The sequence below is a fragment of the Arachis duranensis genome, chromosome 1, assembly GCF_000817695.3.
Source record: "Arachis duranensis cultivar V14167 chromosome 1, aradu.V14167.gnm2.J7QH, whole genome shotgun sequence".
Lineage (NCBI taxonomy): Eukaryota > Viridiplantae > Streptophyta > Magnoliopsida > Fabales > Fabaceae > Arachis > Arachis duranensis.
The window spans coordinates 90,199,410-90,225,362 of NC_029772.3; the positions used below are offsets into that span (position 1 = coordinate 90,199,410).

At 34.0% G+C, this 25,953-nt stretch overlaps 4 protein-coding genes across 4 annotated transcripts; 3 read left to right on the plus strand and 1 right to left on the minus strand.

Annotated features, from left to right (window-relative positions):
- Positions 1-1,727: 1,727 nt before the first annotated feature.
- On the plus strand, positions 1,728-5,923 carry LOC107460201 (adagio protein 1). Its single transcript, XM_016078540.3, has 2 exons — positions 1,728-2,163; positions 3,774-5,923. Exons 1-2 carry the CDS (start codon positions 1,919-1,921, stop codon positions 5,380-5,382), a joined length of 1,854 nt encoding a protein of 617 aa, XP_015934026.1. The 5' UTR covers positions 1,728-1,918; the 3' UTR covers positions 5,383-5,923.
- Positions 5,924-6,370: 447 nt separating this feature from the next.
- LOC107460190 (uncharacterized) lies at positions 6,371-9,081 on the plus strand. Its single transcript, XM_052256942.1, has 4 exons — positions 6,371-6,885; positions 7,607-7,704; positions 8,551-8,620; positions 8,716-9,081. Exons 1-3 carry the CDS (start codon positions 6,624-6,626, stop codon positions 8,599-8,601), a joined length of 411 nt encoding a protein of 136 aa, XP_052112902.1. The 5' UTR covers positions 6,371-6,623; the 3' UTR covers positions 8,602-8,620; positions 8,716-9,081.
- A 1,057-nt stretch (positions 9,082-10,138) lies between these two features.
- Positions 10,139-16,861, plus strand: LOC107460162 (uncharacterized). The gene is made up of 15 exons (XM_016078496.3): positions 10,139-10,546; positions 10,972-11,124; positions 11,336-11,744; positions 12,168-12,286; positions 12,379-12,456; positions 12,866-13,006; positions 13,440-13,484; positions 13,584-13,750; positions 13,976-14,054; positions 14,139-14,227; positions 14,420-14,549; positions 14,976-15,108; positions 15,347-15,492; positions 15,727-15,913; positions 16,103-16,861. Exons 1-15 carry the CDS (start codon positions 10,253-10,255, stop codon positions 16,306-16,308), a joined length of 2,376 nt encoding a protein of 791 aa, XP_015933982.1. The 5' UTR covers positions 10,139-10,252; the 3' UTR covers positions 16,309-16,861.
- Positions 16,862-20,070: 3,209 nt separating this feature from the next.
- Positions 20,071-24,432, minus strand: LOC107460154 (probable receptor-like serine/threonine-protein kinase At5g57670). The gene is made up of 6 exons (XM_016078484.3): positions 23,766-24,432; positions 23,476-23,633; positions 23,279-23,358; positions 23,060-23,195; positions 22,839-22,988; positions 20,071-20,529 (listed from the first exon to the last, which is right to left on the minus strand). The coding sequence occupies exons 1-6, from the start codon at positions 24,052-24,054 to the stop codon at positions 20,356-20,358; spliced, it is 987 nt and encodes a 328-aa protein (XP_015933970.2). The 5' UTR covers positions 24,055-24,432; the 3' UTR covers positions 20,071-20,355.
- Between the last annotated feature and the right edge of the window lie 1,521 nt (positions 24,433-25,953).

The following is a 25,953-nucleotide window of genomic DNA, read 5'->3' on the forward strand; positions in this document are numbered from 1 at the left end:
TATATAATATAATATATATTTCAATAAAGAGTAGTTTGTTTTCCAACATTATATTGCATGGTAGAGAGAATGGGAAACAAATAATGGATATGGATGAATCTTAGTCCGACTCATGAAGCTATGTAAAAATCAGACGGCAATTACCTTTATTTGTTCTTCAATAAACCAAGTTATTATTATTATTATTATTATTATTATTATTATTATTATTATTATTATTATTATTATTATTATATCACCTGTATGTATATTAAATGATGACACCATATGAAGTTATTGAATCGGTTTTGCTTCTTCTTGTAAGTCTTTCACAATACCATGTTTTTGAGTTTCACTCTTACTATAGTCACATTTTCTTCTTTTTCTAATACAGTGAAAATTCATATGAAATCGACTTTACGTGAAGTTAACATTTGATGAGAGCCGTTAGATGATTTAACTGATTTGACTAAATTTTTATTTAACAGTTCTTAAATATCAACTTTATGTGAAGTCAACTGCACTTAAATTTCTACCTTTTGATATACATATCTCGATTTTTTTTATTTCTAATACCATCAAACCGCTATTTTTCTATTTTTATTTATTTATATATTAATTTTATATTGTAATCATAAACAATATGTCTTAAATTTATAGTTAAAAGGATAAGCTAACTATTTTAAGTTATAATGATTTTATATTTTTACTAAATGATATCCAACTATAAAATATTATAAATAAGTTATATTATTTTAGTAATTTAATATTTTATAATACAAAATATTTTTCAACTAAACTATAAAATAAATAAATTAATTTCACACAATTTATTATATAAGAAGCAATATATAAGTGTTTATCAAAATAAGTAATAAGTTTTTAATTTTCTAAAAATACAGTCCAAATATATTGCACAATAGAGTAAATGCTATCATAACATCCAAAAAAAATCTTATTAGATTTAAGTTTATTATTTTATATTTTCTTATTCATCTTTAATACTTAAAAAATGGTTTGGACAAACAAAGATATCTATCTATTGTAATTTTAGATGTTATTATATCAATTATAATTTCTTAACTTTATTTTAAAAAAATCTATTATAAAATTAAAAAGTTGATACACTTAGTTTTGAATATAATTAATTTTTATATAATTAATAAACTTAATTATACATTTGACCCCAATTTTTTTTTCCAAGATCCGCCACTACATGGGGGTATTCACACACTAATTATTAATGTCATCTACCATCATTGTTAGTTAGGCCTCCATACATGGTAAATTATCTACCTGTCCACAAAAGGAGTTGCCAACTTTCTTTTGCCAATTCCTAGCACCATGACAAATAAGGAGAACAAGTGAAAGTGTGGCAAAGTTAACCAAACCCATGGAACTATAGTAACTTTGTTTCTACACATTTTATTCTAATTTAATCTCTTCAAAAATAAATTTTGCGCACATGGAACATTGAGAACAATGTGGATTCATAAGTCCTATTATTGGATGAGATGTATACATACAACAATAAAGGTCATTGCGTACTACACAAAAATTTAGATTGATCACTTTATACTATAGAATCTTTTTAATTATTTTTCATCTATCCATCATTTTTATTGAATTTTCTTCCGACTTCTCCTCACATCGAATGAGATTATGTATATTTCAGTGTTATTTAAATTATTTTTTATTAGTAATAGATATGAGTTCAATTGTAATTAATTAGTCATTTTAGCAAAACGCTGCTACGCCACTCGTTTTATGCCTCACCGACTCATCAACTGAAAAAGGAGAAAAAGAAAAGGAAGATTAATAACTGTGGTTTGTTTTTTACTCTTGATACTCCGATTGGAAAATTAGTTATCGTTACGGTGGTTCAGTCATTGATGGTGTATGGGTACTGCAACCGCCGCCTAAGGGGGAGATTGGGGGAATGGAGTGGGACAGCAACTCGGATCTGAGCGGGGAGGAGGAAGAGGAGGGAGCGTTCGACTTCACCCACGCCGACGCCGATGATTGCCCTCTCCCGTTTCCCGTCGAGAACCTTCTTCTGCAGACGGCGCCATGCGGAGTCGTCGTCACCGACGCACTCGAGCCTGACCACCCTATTATCTACGTCAACACCGTCTTTGAGATCGTCACCGGTTACCGCGCCGAGGAGGTTCTCGGTCGCAATTGGTCAGTTTCACCTTCAATTGCACTTTCCTTTTTAGCTTTTTACCTCAGTTTGGTTATGCTCTTTCCACGTGGAACGGATTTTTGGTGGTAGCTTTAGGTTTTTAGAGGGAAGGAGAAGGAATCAAACATAAAAGGAGGGTTTAGAGAGGGAAGTACTCTGTTTTCCCATTACATTTGGGGTTAATAATATTTGAGAAAAAAATATGAGGGGGGATTAAGGATATCCATAATATTTGTAAGTAACTGCAAAAATTGATGAGTATATAAGGCTCTGCCTCCGAGTCTGACCTTAGTTGCAGCTGTTGGGCTTATTGGTGTCCTTTAGAAGGAAATTAACATGACATGCTGCCAATATTTAGAGTTTAGGCAGGTTTTGATGGGTAAATAGTCTTGGAACTTTAGTGTATATATGAACTAGGAGTGGAAGGTTTTGATTTTTGACTTCTGACTGGTAGCTTATGAGTGATACTGACTCTGGCCATGCATGAATGTTGCTATGGGGAATTCTGTTGACTCAATATATTGTGGATATCTCGTTACTGCTATGTGCTGGCTGTAAATGGTTGGAAATATGGATGCTTTTGATATTGAAGGTGTCCAGATGGCTTATTTGCGATATGTATCATTCTATCATTCAAAGGCATGGCAAAGGTTCGGTAAACGGTTGGACATCTGTAGAAAGACACTATGATGCTTTCGATATTGAAGGTGTCTTGGTGGTTTATTTGCTACATGTATCATTCTATCAGGCAAACACATGTTATTGATTATTAGCCAAGGTTCGGTACATGTGTTGTGTCCTGCATTCCTGTTTGTTGTCCAGTAATAGAAGAGCTTATTAGTGTGTATTCTGATTCCTTCCATGAAGATTTTATTAGAAATAGTCGCTGCTTCAATTGTGTTTGGGAGCTTGTAATATTTTTTATATTTAGGGTTTAGGGTAGGGCCATTTCATTTTGAGGGTCCATAGTTTAATGAACTGTTAGGATCCGTTATTTTCTGGTTTGGTCAGTATTAGGTCAATTACAACTATATGGCGAGCTCAGAGTATTAGGAAACACTCAGGTAAAAGTATTAATACATGGGAGAGATTAAGAGAAGCTTGTTGAAAACTCTTCTTATGGATTCATAAAGTCTACTATGGCTGATGGTGTAAAAGATGACCAATTGCATTACCATGATGATACGGATTCTTTAAATTTAAAGTAATCGTGAACATGATAACAAAACAAACTACCTCTCTTTCTTGGTATATGTCTTTAGATTTAGAGGCATCTTGATTGATACAAAATCCTGAAACTTCTCTGTCTATAAACCATGAATAATTTTGAGTTCTATTTAAGATGAGATATTTGTTACTGGAAATGTGGTAATTCTTGATAGCTTTGTTCAAATAAGGACTTCATAGTGACTCTGCATGTTGATGTATTCTCATTGATCTTTTGATCAGAGTGAGTATTCTTTTACTGCTTTGGGGAAGTAAAGGAAAGAAAAGAAAGCTGGAGTGTGTTCTATATAGTTAACAAACTATATATGCTGGCTTTGTAGCATGTATTGCTTAGTATTTCTAGTTCCATGAGTTTTTTTTAATCATCTCAAATATTTTGCAGCCGCTTCTTGCAATGTCGAGGTCCATTTGCCAAGAGAAGGCATCCATTGGTGGAATCAACAGTAATTTCAGAAATTAGAAGATGCCTTGAGGAGGGGATCGAATTCCAAGGTGAGTTGCTGAACTTTAGGAAAGATGGATCTCCACTGATGAACAGATTGCGGCTGACGCCTATATATGGAGATGATGAGACTATAACACATGTAATTGGAATCCAGTTCTTCACAGAGGCAAACATTGATCTAGGTCCTCTTCACGGTTCTTCACTTAAAGAATCTACTAAGTCATCTGATCGATTTCATTCTGTGCCTTCCTCTTTTCATCCTCTTCCACCAGGAGAGCGAAATGTATCGCGTGGAGTGTGTGGGATATTCCAGTTGAGTGATGAGGTACTGTCTCTGAAGATACTTGCTTGTTTAACTCCAAGAGATATTGCATCAGTTAGCTCTGTCTGTAGGAGATTGTATGAGCTGACAAAAAATGAAGACCTTTGGAGAATGGTGTGCCAAAATGCATGGGGCAGTGAGACTACACGTGTTTTAGAGACTGTGCCTGGTGCGAGGAGGCTTGGATGGGGTCGGTTGGCAAGGGAATTGACCACCCTTGAAGCAGCAGCATGGAGGAAGTTGACTGTTGGAGGTGCTGTTGAACCCTCACGCTGTAATTTCAGTGCTTGTGCTGTGGGCAATAGAGTAGTCCTGTTTGGTGGTGAAGGAGTTAACATGCAGCCTATGAATGACACCTTTGTATTGGATCTCAATTCTAATAATCCCGAGTGGCAACACGTCCAGGTAAGCTCTCCTCCTCCTGGTCGATGGGGCCACACCATTTCTTGTGTCAATGGTTCTAATTTGGTTGTATTTGGAGGATGTGGAAGGCAGGGCCTGCTCAACGATGTGTTTGTTCTGGACCTGGACGCAAAGCCTCCAACTTGGCGTGAAATTTCTGGATTGGCACCGCCCCTTCCAAGGTCGTGGCATAGCTCCTGTACTCTTGATGGTACTAAGTTGATTGTTTCTGGAGGCTGTGCAGACTCTGGAGTGTTATTGAGTGATACTTTCCTCCTTGATTTGTCCATGGAGAAGCCTGTCTGGAGAGAGATACCAATGGCATGGACTCCACCTTCTCGACTGGGCCACACATTGTCTGTTTATGGTGGTAGGAAAATACTAATGTTTGGAGGTCTGGCTAAGAGCGGACCCTTACGTTTTCGTTCCAGTGATGTATTCACTATGGATCTAAGTGAGGAGGAGCCTTGTTGGAGATGTGTAACAGGGAGTGGAATGCCTGGTGCTGGAAATCCCGGGGGCATAGCTCCTCCTCCTAGACTTGATCATGTGGCTGTCAGTCTTCCAGGTGGGAGAATTCTGATATTTGGTGGGTCTGTTGCAGGTCTTCATTCTGCCTCCCAGCTTTATATTCTTGACCCAACCGATGAGAAGCCCACATGGAGGATTCTAAACGTACCTGGTCGCCCTCCGAGATTTGCTTGGGGACACAGTACATGCGTTGTTGGAGGGACAAGAGCTATTGTATTGGGTGGTCAAACCGGGGAGGAATGGATGCTAAGTGAGCTCCATGAACTTTCGCTTGCGAGTTCTGTCCTATAGATCCTGCAAATAAACACTAGTGTGGTGAAGGGTTGATTGCTACATGGCTTGGCTTAAAGTTGTGAAGTCATTTTAAGCAGAAATCGGCGGGAATGATTGCATTAGCCACCGATGACTTGACAAGCTCTGCTCGGGTCAGAAGTCAGAACATGTAGGTTTGGTTCTGACTCGAGAACTGGTTTTCTGAGTGACATGCGACCATGTTTTTTTTTGTGAGGATGCATGAGACTTTGCCCTTCAGTACTCTACGCGCAATGAATTATTCTTCCTGAATAGATTACTAGTGGTAATATCTTAGGGTAGTTTCTCAAATCATGTGTTTGATGTTTTGTTCAAACTGTGTAATCTGAACCACGACAAAGGAACAAAAGAAGTAAAAAAGGAAAATGAATGTTGAGCAACGTAGCTATATTTCCGTCGCCACATACATAACTGTTGATGGTTGTTGCAAATCACATCTGTGTATACCATTACTATACATCTATACCGTACACTTGAGCCCATGTAGCCTATTTGAGTGGATTGATTTGAATTTGTATTATTGGCGTTGTCACAGCTCACAGGCTTCTCAGTTCTCAGAATCCTGTAACATTATTGGACATTTGTGTGGCCTGTTACTGTTTTTTCTCCCTCAAGCACTAATTCTCAGAAGCAAATATATGCATTTACTTTTTACTTGGAGACGGGTGGAATTTGGTGTTAGATATATATAATTTTGACCCTTAATTTTGTTCACTATTTGAGTATTTATACAATGTGTAAAATATATTTTGTAGTTACTATTGTCTATTGTGTATCTCATTTTTTGCCTTTGTAAAAGACAAAGGTAGCTTAAGTGCCTAACAGGCGGGATGGCTATTAAAACGGTAGTAAGGTTAATGTGTTAATGAGAATGAAAATTATTGGAAATTAGGAATGGAGAAGTGAATTAATGGTTTAATTAACAAAATAATTAAATAATTAGCAGTGAAAAAGGAAGAGTTATTGGGAAGAAAAGAATGGAGTGGGAAAGTACATAGAAAGAGAAGAAAAAGATCAAACATCCAACCAAACCCCCATCCCCATTCCCCCAACTTGGTTTGTGTGAAAAGTGTGAACACACAACTCTCTCTCTCTCTCACTACACTCTCCACTCCTCACTCCCTCTTTCTTCATCTTCGTCTTTAGCTTTGTCTCTTTTTTTCCTTTTCTTTTTCTCTTTCTCAAAAGCCCGCTGCGATTCTAATCTCTCCGTCGCCGCAATGCCTCCTATCAACGCAGAATCTACGCCGCCACCAGTCATCGGCAAAATCGGGCCTTACACCGTCTTCATGACACCGCCTTCTACTCCCAAGCCCGCCGAACCTCCCGTCGTCCTCCCACCTTCCCCCAACAAGATCTCCCCGCCTCCCGTTCAGCCTCCTCCGCCGCAGATTCAGAAGCCCGTTCTCTCCTCCGAGAAATCACTCTCCGACGGTTCCGTTTCTGGCTTCTTCAGGAATGCTGTCGCTAAGGTTCAAACTGGTGAGCACTTTACTCTCTCAGCTTTGCGTCTTAGCTCACTTTGCTTTGCATTGCGCTCTACTCGCTTTTCTCTGCTGTTTAGGTAACGAAACTTAATGAAAAAAAAGGAGCGAATTTTTTACTGAGAGGAAAAAAAAGAGTTGAATTTTTTTGAAATGAGTTGTTGAAAAGTCATGTGATGGAGATGTTGGTGGATGATGATCAGTGTGATGCTATCTATTTTTAGAAATATCTTGATTTGATTTGGTAACAAATTATTCTACTCCATTTTATATAGCTAGATTATTATTGTTATTATTATTATAATAATAATGACTAAATCTAGTGGTTTCTGTTTTCTTCCTTATGTTCCGGTGAGATTCATTATTGTTTATAAAATGCAATTTTTAGCTGCTAATTACAAAACATTTTGCATATGTCTAATCTAATTTTGGGGTTGGAAAACTGATACGTCTTTGTTAAGTAAATGAAATAATGAAGGTCTGGATTTGCTCGTCTTATCTGTTTCCTTGGTTTTCTTAAGGAAGGGAAAGTGAACATTGTCTTTGGTTGAGTGAATGGCATGTAAGCTGTTTCTGGGCATTTCATGATAACACTACATGTTATGTTCTTACATTCGATAGAAAAGATTTCCAATTGGTTCTAAATTGTCTATTTTTTTTTATCTATTTTTTAAATTAACTTTTTGCTAAGTTCATAACCATTTACCTTTCTTATACAGCCCACTCAAGTCTAGATGATCATCTGGCGCGTTGGTTTGGATTGAATCAGTCAAAGTATCAATGGGCCCTTGATGATTATTACGAGAGCAAGGGAATGGTGAGCAAGTATTATCATGTATATCTAAGATTAATAGTTTAATACAATACCAACCAACCCCCCAAACCCAAAAAAAAACATATTATAAGCTTAGTTATTATATGCTTTCAGAATTGGATATTGTGCTCTCGTTTCCTTGTTTTATGTGATTCCCTTTTTTAACTCGAACAGATATTCTGATATGCAACTAATTCACTATAGTCTTATTATAAAGGTCCTTTCCTGTGTGCTATTTGATTGAGGAGGAATTGACAGAAACTTTGGTTTGAGTTTGTTAAGGATAAGCCTTTTAAGTTAAGTTTGTCTTTGGGACACAAGCTTTGTGTGCAAGTTTACTGTGGATTTGTTTTGTTTCTGTTATAGTGAAGTACGATTTTTGGTCTGGTGAAATATCCTAGAGGATGACAAGTTGAGGGAGCTAATGAGATCTTGTTACTTGTCAACATTAGGGACCTTTCTGGTACCAACTTATGGTGGATCCCTTTGTGAACTTCTTATTTGCCTTATTCATTCCCAAGTTATCATGACCCAGGCAATTTGTAGCAATATGGTATTACATAATTGTGATGACGATTTCGGAACCTTCTATAATTGTGACAACAATTTCTAAAAAATTGGATACTTCTTTTCCTTTTGCGTTTTTTTTTTTTTTGATACAAAATGTGTTAACTACTTGCTATGGTCGATTCTCTGTATCTTTCTCCATCACTTTCAATAGTATTACATGATAAAAATTCTAATAAACAGTCATGTAATGGTATATATATACTCTTTGCTTTTCAAAAGTGTCATAGCAAATACATCTGTTTGTTTGAGTTCTGAGAATTTGAGGCTTATTGATGGCAGGAAAAAGGAGAAAAAGTAAAAGAGATCTCAAGCAAAGTGCAGAATGTATAACTTGCCAAGGGCTGTGGGGGTAAATAGTTAAATACTACCTTTTGTTTTGCAATATTTGTTATCCTCAAAATGTATTAGGGAAGACCAATTAATGGTTATTATTAATATTATGCAGGATTAATCAGAAGACTCTTGGAGTAGAGTATATTTATATACCTTTTGTACTTACATGTGGGGTTAGAACAAATGAGTCTGAAATGTCAAATATTTCTTTGATCTGATTCAGTGGTTGTTTTCCAACTCCAGAAGTTGAGTCTCATTATTTTGATAGTATCATCATCAAGCTATCATCGCGTGGGGCGATGGTTTTGATCTACTTGTATTCTAGTGTCTGTCGTGTAATGTCTTTGGATTTGCAAAACCTCGGAGCTGTTCTTTTTCAAGGATAGTGGCCTTGTCATCAATCTCAGGGCTAATTAATTCCAATGCAATTCCTTATATTATAAGTATAATTTAGAAATTAATCCTCTATTGGTTTTATTTTTGTTATGTATTAAGACAATAAGAGGTTTATACAACTATTGCCTATATCAGGACTTGAATATAGCTTTGTTCTTTTAGAGTATAACTACTTTGCAGCTACATTCAATTCAATTATACGCGACATACTCATGAAAAATGTTAAATCCCTGAGGTGTATCCACGATGGCATCGAAGTCGCTTTTTTGTCGGCCCATAGATGTATCAATATTCAATAGAGCATGATCACATGGCTCAACAAGCATTGTCTTGATTTCTTTCTTTAGATGCATTTTTTTTCGAGTATTTTTTTTAAAAGATTTTATGAAGAAATAAAAGTAATTTTATGTTTAGGTATTTCATGTAAAAATATCTTTTTATCTATCAATATGTTTGAGTATAACAATATGAAAATATTTTTTTATTTATTTATTATATGAAAAACATCTGTTTTTAAGAAAAAAAATCTCTTAAAAAAAGATGTAGATTATAGTTTTTCAAAAAAGATGTTTTTTATTTTATTTTGTAAGTATTTTTACTTTTACTATTAGAAAATTGTCAAATACACTAAAAGATAAAAAAGAATTTATTAAAAAAAGAATTTTTTAATCAAGAGAATGAAGTCCAAATTAAAAGATAATTGGATCCCCCCCCCCGGGGAAAAAAATCCCCAACCTTTTCTGTAAATTACACAAATAATTTTTCGAAAGAAAATATAAGTTGTAAAATGATATTTTTTTTCTTTAAAAAAAGAGTTTGAAACAAGCAGTCTAGTTGCTTATGTAAACGCCGTCACGATTCTACCTCTTTTTGGTACAAAAATTGATCTTCCTTGCCTTTATTCTATTCTTTTCTTTTCTCTTACCCTTTTTTTTTGTTTCTTTTTTCCTTTCTCTTTTCTCTTTTCTTTCTCAAAGTCGGTGTCTAGTGTCTACATAAAACAAAGTTTGCACTTTACATAACACTTACAGCCACCTATGGTAAAATTGGGCCCAAACCATATTGGGATGGACTGTATTTGGCCGAACTCATGGACATAATGTAAGTGGCCCATAGTGACCCTCTTCGCTTCTTGTTATTCTCTTCTCTTCTCTTCTCTTCTCTTCAACTGAGTTCAACTACGGCGCGTTAAGCTGTGCCGCCACCACTCTTCCCACTCAGCGTTTCGTTCAGTTTCAGCTACAGCATCAGCATGATTAGGGGAGGCCAAAACTACGTGTCGTCGCCACCGGCGTTCTCGAACGACGGAAATCGTGTCCTCGTTTGCACCGGCAACACCGTCTCCATCTTCAGCAGCTCCACCGGCTTGCAGGTTTCTTCCTTGGAAGGTCACACTGCTCCTGTTACCTCCGTTTTCGTGGTGCCCGCCACTGACATCTTGTGCTACTGTTGGACCTCTTCTTTTGATGGAACCGTTCGCTATTGGGACTTCTCTGTTCCCGAGATGGTTAAGAAACTCGATTTGGGCATGCCCATTTTTTCCATGGTAACGTTTTCAGTAAAGTTTCAACCTTTTTTTATGAGAAAACTTCAGGTTTTGTTAGCTGCTTTTATTCGGTGTTGAGACTTTACACTTAAGCTGAAGGAAACAATGCTTGTTCTTTTGGGTTCACAATACTTGAACAAGAGACATTGCCAAACTCTTGAGTAAACTAAGTGTTGGTAAATTTGAATGTTTTTCTAGTAATGAACATTACAAGCTGAAAAATTTTGGGTATTGAAACAAGGTAGGTAGTTTCAGTTAGATGTTTTCATATCATCTTGGTGAAAATGGTTTGATATTGAAATCCTTGTGTTTTGCTAGAGGATTAGGCACTAGTGGATACCTTCCTATGAATGTTTGTTTGTTTGCATTTTGCATTATAAGGAAGTTATTGCTAACTTTTGTTTGATCAATTCTGTATCTTTTAGGTGATACCTTCATTTTTGGGCTCTTCAGAAGAAAACAATGCAAAGACAGCCAATGTTTTTGCGTATGTGTCTGTTCATGACGGAAAAGCTTGGCAGATCAGGAAGTGCAGTTTAACAAACTATCAGAATGTTGGCAAACTTGTCTTGAAAGAGGTAAAATTTGATGGAAACTACACTGTTACATGTTAGTTTGGTTTTGCTATGATTGTAGAGAATATATGAAGCACATTAATTAATGTTATCCCAGACCAAAAGTAATTTGATTTCTGTTCATCCTATTTGCAGTCAACCTGCATGATAATGCAATTTAATTATGACTACTGTTGTTGATCATGTGCATGAATGTGTTCTCACGTTTTTGCAGACAGAACGACTAGAACCGTTGATCATTAGTCCCTCAGGAAAATTTTTCGGTATAAAAGACAAGCGCAAGCTTCATATTTGGAAACTTCCTAGAGTGGAGTCTGATCTTGCTGTGGCAAAGAAGATTACCCTCCACCATACAAAAACCATTACAGTTCTTGCATTCCATCCAACAGAGAGAACTGTGGCTGCTGGTGATGTAACTGGAAGAATCTTGATTTGGAGAGGATTCGGTACTCAAAAGTTTCTGGATCACAGTGGATCAAATAACAGAATATCAATGAATGATGGGGAAGATAAGAATGGGGTAAGGCAGAATGACGATGCTGAATCATGCTCAGCGTGGCATTGGCACTCTGCTGGAGTTTGTCTTCTATCTTTCTCTCCTGATGGAGCCTATTTGTATTCAGGTGAAGATATATCTCAAAATTGAGCAGAAATCAAAATATTTTCCCGAAATAGATTACAAAAGAATTGAACTTGGTAATTGGAGTGTAGAGTGTTTGAGAAGCCAGTATTTGGTAGTTCTGTATTCTTTCTAGTTGGAAAACTTTTTGAATAATCTGTGTAATGTTGTCATTTTATTGTTCATATGTTTGAAAGATGCTGGAACTAGACTGTGATTTGATTTACTTAGTAAACGTCTTTATGACTTCAAGTTACCCTTTTTGAGTGAGAGTGATACTTGCATCTTATACATGTGGTGGCACCTGAATCTTTTAGAAAACACAAAATGTGTCATACGGTCAATATCAATATCTCGTCTTTTGCCAAGCAGGATGTTACTGCCTTTTCCAAATATAATACTCTGGCTGTATGGCTTCTTATAATAGGGGGGAAGGAAGGAGTTCTGGTACTTTGGCAGTTGGACTCTGGAAAGAAGAAATTTTTACCGAGAATTGGATCCCCACTTTTGTACTTCATTGAATCTCCAGATCCTTCGCTTTCCCTGGTAAGAATCACATTTGTATAGGTGAACAATTAATTATAAGTATCTGCTTCTTGATGCCAAACTGTTTCAGTTTAACTAATTAATGTACACAGATATCTTGTGCTGATAACCAAATTCATATGCTGAAGACCCCTTCAATGGAAATAATCAAATCCATCTCAGGCATCAAGGTTATTCCTCTTTTAGGCCTTCATGTACTTTATAGCAAAGTGTGTACTAAAATTTTTCGTTATTGAATAATTTGTAAAGCCACATTGATCATATATAACCACAATTAGTTATTTGGAAAGTGTATTTTTGCGCCTTTCTCTTTACATTTCAAACTCAGTTTTTTTTTAGATATATATTTTTTTTAATGGAAGTTCGATGTTTGAGTTCTTTTTTTAAGTCAAACCATTACAAAAAATATGATAACTTTTATATTGGAGGCTTTACCATTTTTTTTAAACAAAGGTCCTGTACGAATGATGAAAGAGTGCCTTTGTATTGAAAAATGTAGTGCATGCATACATAGTTTTTCATAAAAACTTGTGCTGCAGCTTGATTTAACTTCACATTGCACTTATGTTTTGTATTCAGCCCCCTTTATCTTATCAAGAAATATGCGAGAGTTTTTCTGGCAAAGCTGCTTTTGACTGCACTTCTGGTTTAGTGGCTGTACAGACAGAGAACTACGGCATACAATTCTACAGCTTGTTTGCTAATCGTGGAGTTTATGAGGTAATAGATTTTGTTTAGATTTGTCGATTGAATTTCCTAAAGTAGCTTGAGCCCCACAATTAATATCTCTAGAGCTTTCAATTTCTCATATTTTGTTGTGTTTGTAGATCATTCTCTTGTACTTTATCTCCCTTTTCAAATTCCATAGCAGGGGCTCATAAAATAGAGAAATCCATGCTGGATTTTGGTCAGGGGTAGGGGAATGTAGAAATGACCACCTTATTTGTTGGGACGTTTGTAGTAAACCAAATAAGGAGGGAAGATTAGGCCCTGGTTAGGTCATTTGATGTTTGCAACCCTGGTTGTTTCTCTTTATCATGATTTCCCCTTCTACCTGCTAACAGTATATAGATTCTCACAATTTGTGATTGCTTTTAAGATCTGATATTCATCTTCAATCCAAAAGATAAGATGTGACTTGTTACTTTTGTAGGTTCAAGTCTGTGAAAGAAACCACCAACCCGTTGATGAGGTCACGGTATGTGAATACACAAACTTATCTAGTTGCTTATGAATATTCCATCCTCTTTTGAAAACTAGGAGATTAGTCAATTGATGAATTGGAATGCGGTTGCAGGTGGCAGTGACTTTGGTGGAGCTGTCAGTTGATGGTTCTATTATGGGTACTGTTGAAATTAAGCTTCCTGAAGAAGGAGTAGGAGGCCTTGTATCTCTGAAATTTTGGGATTTGGATTCAGATACCAAAAGATTTTCAGTATCCACCGTTATTTATGAACCTCACAGGTGAGTCCAAGGATTAATTTTGCAAGAAGTTTATAAAACCTTACAAAGCCTTATCATGGTTATATTTTTTATCCGATGTGCCTAGCCATAGTGGTACGGTATAGCCATATTTCACTTCATTATTTACTCTTTTTTTGTAACTTTATTTAGAACGAATATTACATGTGTAGTTCCTTCAGATGCATTAGAAAGAGGGGTTTACATTTTCTTTTTCCTTATTGATAGGGATGCTCATATTTCTGCTATTGCTTTTCATCCAACCCGTCGTATGGCTGTGAGTTCATCTTATGGTGGAGATTTCAAGGTACATTTAGAGTTTAGAGAAATCGTTGTTGATGATGATGCTCATGATCTTTTTTACTAATATTTGTTTCTTGGTATGATTCAGATATGGGTCTGCAAGGAAGGAGATATTCAGCAGAAAGGCCAGGCACTTCAGAATTCTGGTTGGATGTGCCATGCTGTTGGATCATACAAGTATATAATCCTGCTTTAATTGCTAGAAATGATATTTTATTTCGTAGGCTATGGATTTCAAAGTTGTACCAATTTGCATAAATGAAGAATTTACTGTTAATTTCAGCAGCACAATTAGAAAATGACTTAACTGCTGTTTGCTTATATATGAGACTATGCTGAATTATTGGTATGACTTATTTCCCTCTACAGGAATAAAGCAATGAGGGCTGCTACCTTTTCAGCCGATGGTTCTGTTCTGGCTGTTGCAGCAGACACTGTTATTACTTTGTGGGACCCTGATAAGAATGTGCTTATGGCTGTTGTAGGGGAGACCCCAACGGTGATTTTCTTGGAACCTTGTTATTCCTCGTAGTTTGTTCATACCCTAGAATTATCTTGCAACATGCATCAAATCACCAGCAAACTAAAGAAGGGGGGAAAATGCTGCATATCTTTTGCCCTTAATGTTGCACTTGTTTTATATGAGAATTTTATATGGAATTGTAACTTTGTGCTGTGCTTGTGGGATTGTGATGGCAATAGATGGATGAGATGAAATTGAGAGCAGTTTCATGCATGCGAACTAAGTTTCAGATGAAAAACTTATTAGGGCCTAGCTTCATAATAAATATCATGTATTAGGATTAAAAATACATTTTTTCCCCAAAAAAGGGAACTAAACTAAGAAAATACTATTAGGGTTCGTTGATTCATGCATATACATCGTTTGCATCTTGTCTTAACTGCTCATGCTTCTCTTTTTCAGCCAATTGTCAGCCTCGCCTTTGCTGGAAAGTCTGAGTATCTCTTGTCTGTCTCGCATGGTTTAAAGCCACAGCTGTCTGTTTGGAGTATGTCAAAGTTAACTATGGCTTGGTCATACCGGCTTCAAATAGAAGGTTTTCTTTAAGACTTCTTATTTTTACCTTCAATAATTTTAATGTGCATCCTAATGATTTTATTATGTCTCTTGTAACTTCATTTTCTGCAGTGTGTCATAAATATTTTTTTCATCACTGTTTCTTCTGTATCTTCCTGGAAACACTAGAAGATGTCTAAATGCTGCCTTGTTTCTGAATTTACTATTTAGGATGGAAATAGCGTCAATCTGACACTTCTTTGTGCATATTTTTTCAGCTGTTTCCTCGGCAATAGATTCATCGTATTTTGCTATCCTTGCTCTCCTTCCCGGATCAAATGAGCGTGCATTTAAAGGCAATGGAATAATCTTATTGTTCAATGCAACAGATCCCATTCCCGTGGCTTCCATGTCTGTAACGAAGGTATGCTTGTTTCCTGAACCTTTGATCCCTTGATAAAATTCCAACTATACCCAACCACTTGAGCGATTAACTAACTAGAAGGCTGTTCAATTGTATTTGACTTTTTTTTTATTGCATTCTTGAATATATTAAATGCTTAAAATCATAGACACGTGTCTAGTGCATCAGTGAATTCTTTACTATAGTTGATGATTTACAGTGCCTGTTTCTTCTCTGCCTTACCTTTGTATTCAGGCTAAGGGAGGGGGACTTGCATTTTTGAAAGGCAATCTGTCTGAACGAGCAGTTATTGATGGAAAAACGTCGCAGACACTGCTTGTATATATAAACGGAGATCGTGAATATGTCATCTTTGATCCGTACGACAAAGAAGGTCACAAACTCAGCATAATTAGGCAGGATGTTGCACTTGAAGAAACAGGTATATGTCCAGGTTTTGTACTATTTGGTCCACATGTATGGAAGAGGTTGCATAGATTCAATCCCTCATTGATTGAAGAAAGTGAAAAATGATCTAGCTGAAATAAATAATTGCACCTTTTTCTTTTATTTGGAATGATATTCTTGTTTAGATTTAGTTTCTCATTCTCCTTTTTCTCTGTGATTTCAGGACAATTTGGATATTCTTCCATTTATGGAGAGTTACCCAAGTTTGATTTGCAAAAGGACAAGGCCGCGTCAGTTATGTCTACGGCATCAGAGCGGCCTTGGGAAACCATATTTACTGGTTCAACACACATGTTGCCACCCCTCACAAAACTGTGTTCAGTGTTTTTGGAGTCTCTGCTGGAGAAAAGAGCAGCTCTTGCAGAATGACACGCTGCATGCTTATGTGGAATCGTGTTCGAGGAATGATATATATTTTTATTTGGATGCTAGTTCCTATCAGCAGAGCTCAAGGGTATTAACTTTTTAAGGATTGAGTGTAAAGTTGAGGCTGCTGTGTGTTCCATATGATTGTCCTAAATATTACCTACTTATAGCTGCAAGTTGGTCACCATGGTCGGCATTTGCAATTTTGAATTTTTCACATGATTTGTTTTCTACTTTGCTGATACAAAACAAGAGCTTGGACAAGAAGATTCACCTTTAAGTGGTTGGTTAGTCTGCTTATTAACCCTTATAGATTTACTCTCTCTCTATTTTGGGTTTGTGTTATTTCAGTTGAATGAAAAGAATTACTTTACAAGAATGAATGTGATGATGTGGTGGGAGATAGGCTTTCAATGTATCAATTTTGAAGTAGTTTATTAGAAACTAATGTGTCTAGGTAGTATAGCTGTCAATGTTAGGGAAGGTACACTTTTATATGTAACAATTTTATGAATTATGATCTTATATACATAGTAATGAATTGTTTTGTGCTTTAGTTACAACTACTTATTCATTTTAACCTAATATCTGCTTTAGTTGGTCATTTATGTCTTAACTAATGCCTTTATTTTCCATTTTAAAATTCCAATTTGATGCCTTCATAAGGGTAGTGATAAAAGGAAATCAACACCATTGTGATATGAATGTATATCGTCATTTGATCCATGTAGTCGAACCCATCTTACAGGTATAACACTTCTATAGGGAAGAATTTCCCAGCAAAACAGGTCACAAAATCATACCAATGTGTTAAGTCACCAACTTCTTAGAGAGAAGAATTTTCCACAACATAGGTTGGGAATCTACTATGGATAATAATAATAATTATTCTATTTATTAATTTCCTTGGAGGATCTAGCTGGCTTTATTGATCTCTTATTGTTAATTATCGTTAGGTGCAAGTTATACCGATGATTTTTTTATTAAGTAACTATTTTATCATATTGTTAAGTAACTATTTTTTTAGATTCTCCTACTTGCCTACAACATTGTTATGGCAGCGTTCAACTAACAAATACCATAATGCAACCTTTGTATTAATAGAATCAACTTCTTTTTTTTTATGTAAATTCAGCTTTGGCATTATATGCTGATTGTTGTTGTATTACATAATGCAAAATTGCTATATTTAAAACAGAATCTCTGTTCCTAAGGTCGCATTATCTGTCACTGGACCACCTTAATTTATTTAATTTGATCCATGTCTATAATCTGCTTATTGCTATTTTCTATTACTACATGATTTGCCCATGGCAGCACCTAACCTGAACTTAAGCACATGCACATCAAAATATATTAAGAATTTAATTTTGATATAATAGTTTTACACGTGTATCGAATTATGTAATATTCACCGAAAAACAACTGTAATTGGATGATTATGTAAAACACAACAGTTATTAAAATTAAACTCATTAAAATGGTAAATTACACAAAAATATTTAGAGTGAGGTGATATTACACAACACGCTTTGATTCACTATAAGTATACACTAAATAGTTTTACGCCGTGACACAGAAATTAAACAATATGCAAGAGAAATAGTAGTTAATGTATAATATTAATAGTTTCATGAAAATGTGGACATGTGAACCCCCAGTTGATATTAAGTAATTAATAATTAATGTGATAAAAGTTAGTGAGGGAAGTGTACATGACAGCTCTATAGTGGGCCTTGCAATTCCAAAAATGGGGGATAAAATCATAAAATGCATATGTCAACTTGCATGACAGCCGAATACATCCATGAAAATTCTTGATTCGTACCTATTTCTTCTTCTATGTTATGTTCATTCATCATAACAATACAACAAATCTTGCCTCAAATAAATAACTTCAGTGTTTATCCATTGCCATAAAATAATAAGGGTAAAAATCAACATTGTTAAATTAATGCAAGGAACTCGCTTATTGTTACACTCAATTCTCATTGTATTAGACTTTTAACTTTTGAGAGTTGCAAAAGTTCAATAGTATTTGCCATATGATCATTTTCTTTTCCTTATGCATATAATGGGAGAATATCTATTCCGATGCCTAATAATTTTTTCGAAGAATCATGAGACTTTTAAAAAAATATATATCCATTTCAGTTTTTAATATTTAACTTCACAAGATTGATTAATTTTTTTGTCAATAATTTCTTTTCAGAACAGAAGGACTAATCAGTCTTACAAAAATAGAGATTAAAGATTGAAAAGGATATTTTTTTTATCAGTTCCAGTAGATAAACAATAGAAAATTTGAATAACATGAACAATGAGTTGAAAATTTAGTCTAATTAAATTAAAAAAAACAACACTTCATCCAAATTACCCAACCGAAAAATCTCATTAGTAATTCAAAAATTTTAACTATCCATTATATCTTAATTTATCAAAGCACTAGCTTCTTTCTCAAATCCTCTGTCGTCGCCGCCTCACCAACAAGGCAACAAGCCCCTTTCGCCGGCGTCACTCTCTCCCTCACCGGACATCATCGTCGCCTCTTGGGTTCTTCACGTCGTCGCTTGGTCGCCAACGAGCCCGCCCATCGTCACCACCGGATCCTCCTCACTGCCGTTGGTTCGTCAACAAGGACTCTCGTCGGCACTTAAGAATAACCATCCACTTAAGGACAAAAATAATCATCCGCATACCTAGTAAATTGAACATCCAATATATTTTAATCGTATCTAACTAAACTCATTCCAATCAAATAACCATCTACATAAAAATTAAAATAATCATCCACATATCTACTAAAATGACCATCCGGCACATAAGAATTAAAATAATCATCTGCATATCTACTAAAATAACTCAAGGAGGTAACGTACCAGATAATAAATGACGAGCTCATGCTGGACGGAAACCCAGGTTGAACCAGGCGTCGTTTGTGACGACGTGGATGGAAGCTAAGTGTGGCAAACTCATAATGGCCGCCATTAACAAGAACCACGTTGACATGGATGAGTACATTTTTACCATTAAGCTCCAGGCAAGTCCACTTTTTTATTTTATTCATTTCATTCTTTAAAAACAGTGCCATTTCATTCTTTAAAAACAGGCGGAACGACACGAGTGTCTCCGACATCGATATGGGCTGGGGGGACAGTGGCATGGGGTGAGGCTGCGACGGCGTGTATGGGTAGCGGTGTTTCGACTACATCTAAATGGCGTTAGGAGGAATGGCGGCGTTATGATGTGTTAGAACGATTGTCTCCGACACCGACAATAAATTTTGGGTGTGGACCGGAGATCCATGATGACGAGTTTTGGAAGTGGAGGAGAGGATCGTATGATGTGGGTGGAAGAGGGAGGAGGAGGGTTAAGATAAGAAGTTCTATTATCTAACCCTAATAATTTAAATTTAAAAATTAATTATTCTAATAAATTAATAATCTGATTTTAATAATTAATTTAATTTTTTTTAATTATTGTTTATATTGCTTAATATTTATCTTATTTATTTTATTTTTTTTAAATTAATAATTTCGCTATTTTTGAGATAATTATCAGTAAATATTTAGAATTTTTTTTATAATGAGTTTTGCACTTTTTGGCATGTAGCTTGCTCCTAAAATTAGCCAAAATTGGTTGAAAATTTAGGGGGAAAAAAAGGAAAAGAAAAAGAAATCAGTTATTATTATCCAATATATGTATGTCACCATCGGAAACCTATTTTAAAGATCACATTATTGTTGGTTACATCACATAGAAAACTTAGAAACAAGTGGACCTATTAAAACCAATTATTAGTGTCTTGTTTCACATAAAGACTTCACCATTGAATAATGATTAGTGGCGGAAAACAACTTTACTCTGTCATTTTCCTCTCACGTTGCCGACATAATAAAGTTCAATTAAACTTAAAAATAAAAATAACAATAAAGAATAATACTCTTTTAAGTTTTAACATATCATCATCCATGTATACATACACTACTAGCTAGTGTCACTATTTGGGTAATAATTGAAAGTGGCACCTAACTCTTTAAAATTTAACCTCTAAATATATGTACTTGCAGTGGAATCAGGTAGTGACATTGATAATGAAGTGTCATATTCATATTCAAGATCATCAAAACCCCAAAACTCTTCCTCTTCATCTTCCTCTTCTTCTTCCTCTGGCATTTTCCACTTCTCTCTGTCAATTTCACCCTCTTCCATTACCTCTAATACCTGTGACAAACCATGTTAAATACCCATCTACCAACCAGGACAAAATTAACACTCTAGTTTGCAATTTATCTTAGATACAGTCGACTTTACGTGAAGTTGATAATTGAAATTGTTAGATAATTTGACTAATTTGACTAAATTTTTATCTAACAGTTCTCAACTATTAACTTTACCTGAGATCAATTGCATCTGAATTTTCATATATGTTAAAAGAATGTTGTGTTCTGATTAATGAGTTGTTAGAAGTACTAGTATATATGTGTTCATGCATAGCAAATATTAATTGCTACGGTTGTGTAAGTTACAACAATAACAAGGTACGAGGCCCACAATCCCAATGAATTGCATGTCTTTCACCTCTTTGTTAGTTAAGGGCATAAATCAAATCACTACCACAACCATTAAACTTACTTTATGAGCTGTTTCTCAAGAGAAATATACACTTCATATGAATAACTACTACCTTTATTTCTTAATATATATTTGTCCTTTTTTTTGTAAAAAAAGTTATTTATAATAATATTTTAATTTGATGCATTGTAAATACATAATTTTACACAATTATCCAATTAAATTTACGCAATTAAAGGGTTTAAGTATGAAGTTTTAAAATTAGTCACTTTTACTAATGCGACAATATACGATTGGTTGATATATGTATACCAATCGGTAAACAATAACATTAGTTTTTTTATAATATTTTAATTTAATTATAATAATTAGATAATTATTATGGTTAAATTGTCTTCGTGTAACTTTAAGATCACATGTTCAAGTCGTAAAAACAACTATTGATATAATTATTAAATTAAATTGCGTGGAATACACATTTTGGATGCAATCTTTTTTTAATGTTTGTGCACCAAATTGTCATTTTTTAATAATTAAATAATCATTAATTGTTTTTATTTAATTGATTAAAAATAACTTTATCTACATATATGATTTTATAAATTATTTTGATTTATTATTTATTATTATTTTTAAATGTTTTTTATAGTTCTATTGACCATTTCTTTGTTCATTTTTTTAATGGACTATTTTCAATTGAAGAATACATTATTAGATATTTTTCACACTATAGTATTTTCTCAATTCCTCACTGTTGTAGTGTTGTATATGAATAGGCTACTACATATATTATCTGTTGTCAACTATCATAAGTTAGGTAGCACATAACATCGAGTGACTAAAGAATTTTGCATGGAAAAAAAAATGGAGTCAAGAAATTTGAATGCATCTAATTGATGCATCATATTTCTGCCTATTGAAAATGATGAGTTATAACTTCAAAGTAAAGCCTTTGATACGTAATTAAATAAAATGATAGCTGAGAATGAATATTATTTTTTAGATTTATAGTTTATTTGTCACTTGGCAATCTACTAAAAGGGAATGGTTGGATTAGTGAACACGCCATACATGCTTATAGATAACACGACAAAGTGGAAATGCTTTTTTTTTTAACCTATGTTTTGGACACTTCTTTAGATATTTGAGAAATAATTGTGTATACATAATAAATACTAAACGATTTATAGTCAAATTTCTTTTTTTTTTTAATGTGATTAATGTGCTATAGTAATTAAAAAGAAAATTATTCCCATCACCATATCACATAGTCATAGTACCTGTATTAAAATATCTATGTATAATAACTTATCTTCCACTTAGAAATTTTAATGCTTTAAGGGATTACTAATAGAGATGAGGTATAAAATATTTTCCCTAAGCAATGGGATTTTTAAAAATGGCAACTAGGTCAGTCGTATTCTGCTCTACGTAAGAAAAGATATGAGATATATGACATTTATGGTATCAGAAAATATTAATATAATTTCACTTACATCAAATGCTGCTACTTGGTGCAATATTCCTTAGTGATATGCGAACTCCGGAAATTTTTTATTTTTTTATTTAATTTATGCTGGAATTTTTTTAAGTTAAATTGAATTCTAAATTATAATATTATGTAATGAAATTACTTTTTTAAAAAAATTTAAATTGATAGAAAAAACACAAAAAAACACGTAATATTATTATTTTTTTTGTATTAAATTGAATTTAAATAAATAAATTATAAAAATTTTGATATTATCTCATAAAATTATTTATCTCAAAATTTTAAACTAATAAAAAAATAGAGTTTAAGAAGGCAAAATTGAAAATTGATAGTTGTTAAATGATAATTTAGTCAAATCTGTTCAATCATTTAACAATTTCGCTATCAACTCGAAATGAAGTTACCTACACCCGAGTTTTTACTAATAAAGAAGCATATTATATTATGTAGGGAAGTTTTATGTTACCTGAGTCATGGTTGGTCGCCAAATTGAAGAAGCCCGAATGCACAAGGATGCTGCAAAGGCAAGTCTCTTTAACTCTCCTCCATCATACTCCCCTTCAAGCCTTGGATCCACAAGCTTCTCTTCCTCCCCTTTCTTCAATATTGGTTTTGCCTACTCAACAACAATTAACTTAACACATTTCCCATCAATAATGTACAAGAAAGTAACATTGAATTACTCACCCAAGTATGCAAGCTTTGGTGAGACCCATCAACTGGTTTTCTTCCAGAAATGAGTTCAAGCAAGAACACACCAAAAGCAAATACATCTGTCTTCTCATCCACAACTCCATGCAGATAGTATTCTGGTGCCAAATGACTGCAAAACAATCTCATTCATTTTCATACACCACATAGCTATTGCTCTCAACGAATAAAATAAAAACAGTAACTTTAACTTACCCAAATGTCCCTTCTATTGGGCCAATTGAATGATGACTCCATTGAGATGGAAGCCATTTTGCTAATCCGAAATCAGATATCTGCCTCAATCAAATTCAAAAGTCAAAACCACTTAAACAGTTAAATAAACTCTCTCTTTTCTCATAAGAGTAAACTAACCCATCCAAATTCAAAACCACTGCAACAGAAAACAAGACCTGAGGTTCAAAATCTTCTGTCAAAAGAATATTTGATGCCTTAATGTCTCGGTGGATTATCCTTCTCTTGCAACCTTTGTGCAAGTAATGGAGGCCACGTGCAGTTCCAACAGCTATCTTATGCCTTGTTTTCCAATCCAAAGTATCCAACTTTTCATCTACCCAAAAAGTAACAATAATATCATTAGCACCTTTCCTTCTTTTTTCAAAAACCCAGATAAAGAAAACAAGTTTTTGCTGCCAAAATTTCAAACTTTATTAAAAAAAAGTAATTTTTTTTATTCATTTACCATGAAGAAGGGATGCAACAGAGCCTCTGGTAGATAGCATGAAAACAAGGTAAAGGCCATTGTCAATACAGCAACCAAGAAGAGGCAAAACATTGTTATGGTGGACATGGCCGATTGTACCAATCTCTGTTAGAAACTCTTTCTCTTTCCTCTCATCTCTGCAAGTTCTTGTGAGCCTCTTCACTGCAATCTCCTCTCCATCCTTCAGTGTTCCCAGAGATTGGTCTCCAAAACTACGCCTTTTCAGAGAGAAGAGCCTCTTCAAGCTGCTGGTCCGAATGTATTTCATTGCAACAATGAAAACAGAGTACTCTGTTTTTCATGCAGAGGAGATAACAGAGGACTCTGTTTCATGCAAAGAAGAGGAAAAAAGATGATGATAAAACTGTTTTGTGTACTGTGTACTAGGGACAGTTAAAAGGGTTTAAATGCTTTCTCACGTTTATCTATGAAATACTACTCCTCCTATATGACACTGCTTTTTCAAATTTCAAGGTCCATAAAACAAATTTGAAAAAATAGAAAGAAAACTTGAAGGAGCTTATGCTTATTTGATCTTGGTCTTAGGAAAAAAGAATAAAGAAGGTTTAGAAAACTAGGCATATGAGCCTATTCAACTCTTTGGCTCTTCTATTTATGTGGCTTTTCATTTGGTTAATTATTTAGGTATCTGCTATTGTGAGTCACATTTGCAATGTAATAGCCGTACAAGGTGATAATTATGCCATGTTATTATGTTAGCTTTGTTGTAATAATAATAATATTAATAATAATAATAATAATAATGATATGAGTCTCACCCATCTAGAACAATTTAGAAGATGCGTGCTCCGTGACTTCTTCCTCAATTTTGTATTTCACAAGAATAAAATATTTGTGCTAACATTTTTAGATATTTCTTTCTTTGTCACTCTGCTTATTTTCATTTGACCATGTATCATATATCATATTGAATAACTTAATGTTAACTTCATTGCTATTAATTATACACTAATTAATAGCTTCGATGTTACAAGCCCTGTGTTTCAAAAAGAAGTGAAAAGAAAAGAGAGGGAAGGCAAACTTCACCTCCATATGTCAGATTCCAAGTCTCTATAGTCTCTGGTGTTGGCACTGTTTGTTCTAACATACTGAGAGAGAGATTGATAGATTGAAATTTAGTATTATATTTATTGGTTCAAAGATTAATATTAAAATTTTTATTTTTTTTAATTTTTAGTATTTTAATATTTTTAAAAAAGTGAGAATATAGGAGATTAAAATTTTTAGAAATAGAGACTGAAATTTTAATAACATTTTATATCTAAAATACTCTTATTTTAATAAATTAATTTCAATTTTACTCTTTGTGTAAATTAAATTAAAATTTCATTCTTGTTTTAATTCCTGTTTCTCATTTTACACCAAACAAAATACTAAGATTTATTCTAATCTCTGTCTCTCGATCTCAATCTTTCCGTCTCTGTCTCTCTACTAAACACTACCTTATATTATTATTATTATTATTATTATTATTATTATTATTATTATTATTATTATTATCATCATTAGCCATATCCAATTAAGGTAATGGTTCAGGTAAACTACTTTGTATTTATGATTGGAAAACGAAATGCAATGAAAATGCACCGTCTATTACTTTCAAATTGTGTAATGAAAGCGTTGCAAATTACTTTAATTTCTTTCTCTTTTTCTTTTTATTTTTCCGGATGAAGACTAGTGCTTTGAATTTTTGGACTTTTGTGTGTATATATTAGTATATATGTATATTATAAAGTTTGCTCTACATTAAACTGATTTAATAAATATTAAAATCAATTCGGCTTGTATCATTTCATTGAGTATGGGCTTATTATTTTGTGTGTGGAGACTGGAGACCATATTATTTAATTACATATTTTATGATAATAAATTAGAAAGTAAGCTTTGGATGGCTATAGAAGGGTTCAAGTCTCCAAGAGTCCAAGTTATATGAATACATTACACTTAAAAATAAAACAATGGAGGTCACAATTAAGAAATTTGTGTTGTTTTCATTATTTAATACGAGTTCAATTTTGATATACTATCAATATAAGAATTTTTATATTATTATAAGATTGAATTCGTGTGTTTAATTGATCTTTTAAATAATAAGTTTAAAAATAATTATTTATTTCATATATTATTTTTAATAATTTTATGTATA

Coding starts and splice junctions, on each gene's coding strand:
- LOC107460162 (XM_016078496.3), top strand. CDS start 10,253: ATGATTAGGGGAGGCCAAAACTACGTGTCGTCGCCACCGGCGTTCTCG. Junction 13,751..13,975: donor GTTATTTATGAACCTCACAG/GTGAGTCCAAGG, acceptor CCTTATTGATAG/GGATGCTCATATTTCTGCTA. Junction 14,228..14,419: donor CATGCTGTTGGATCATACAA/GTATATAATCCT, acceptor TTCCCTCTACAG/GAATAAAGCAATGAGGGCTG.
- LOC107460201 (XM_016078540.3), top strand. CDS start 1,919: ATGGAGTGGGACAGCAACTCGGATCTGAGCGGGGAGGAGGAAGAGGAG. Junction 2,164..3,773: donor GAGGTTCTCGGTCGCAATTG/GTCAGTTTCACC, acceptor AATATTTTGCAG/CCGCTTCTTGCAATGTCGAG.
- LOC107460154 (XM_016078484.3), bottom strand. CDS start 24,054: ATGAAATACATTCGGACCAGCAGCTTGAAGAGGCTCTTCTCTCTGAAA. Junction 23,634..23,765: donor TGTTGCATCCCTTCTTCATG/GTAAATGAATAA, acceptor CTTTTTGGGTAG/ATGAAAAGTTGGATACTTTG. Junction 20,530..22,838: donor GGCGACCAACCATGACTCAG/GTAACATAAAAC, acceptor GGTTTGTCACAG/GTATTAGAGGTAATGGAAGA.
- LOC107460190 (XM_052256942.1), top strand. CDS start 6,624: ATGCCTCCTATCAACGCAGAATCTACGCCGCCACCAGTCATCGGCAAA. Junction 6,886..7,606: donor TGTCGCTAAGGTTCAAACTG/GTGAGCACTTTA, acceptor TTTCTTATACAG/CCCACTCAAGTCTAGATGAT. Junction 7,705..8,550: donor ATTACGAGAGCAAGGGAATG/GTGAGCAAGTAT, acceptor TATTGATGGCAG/GAAAAAGGAGAAAAAGTAAA.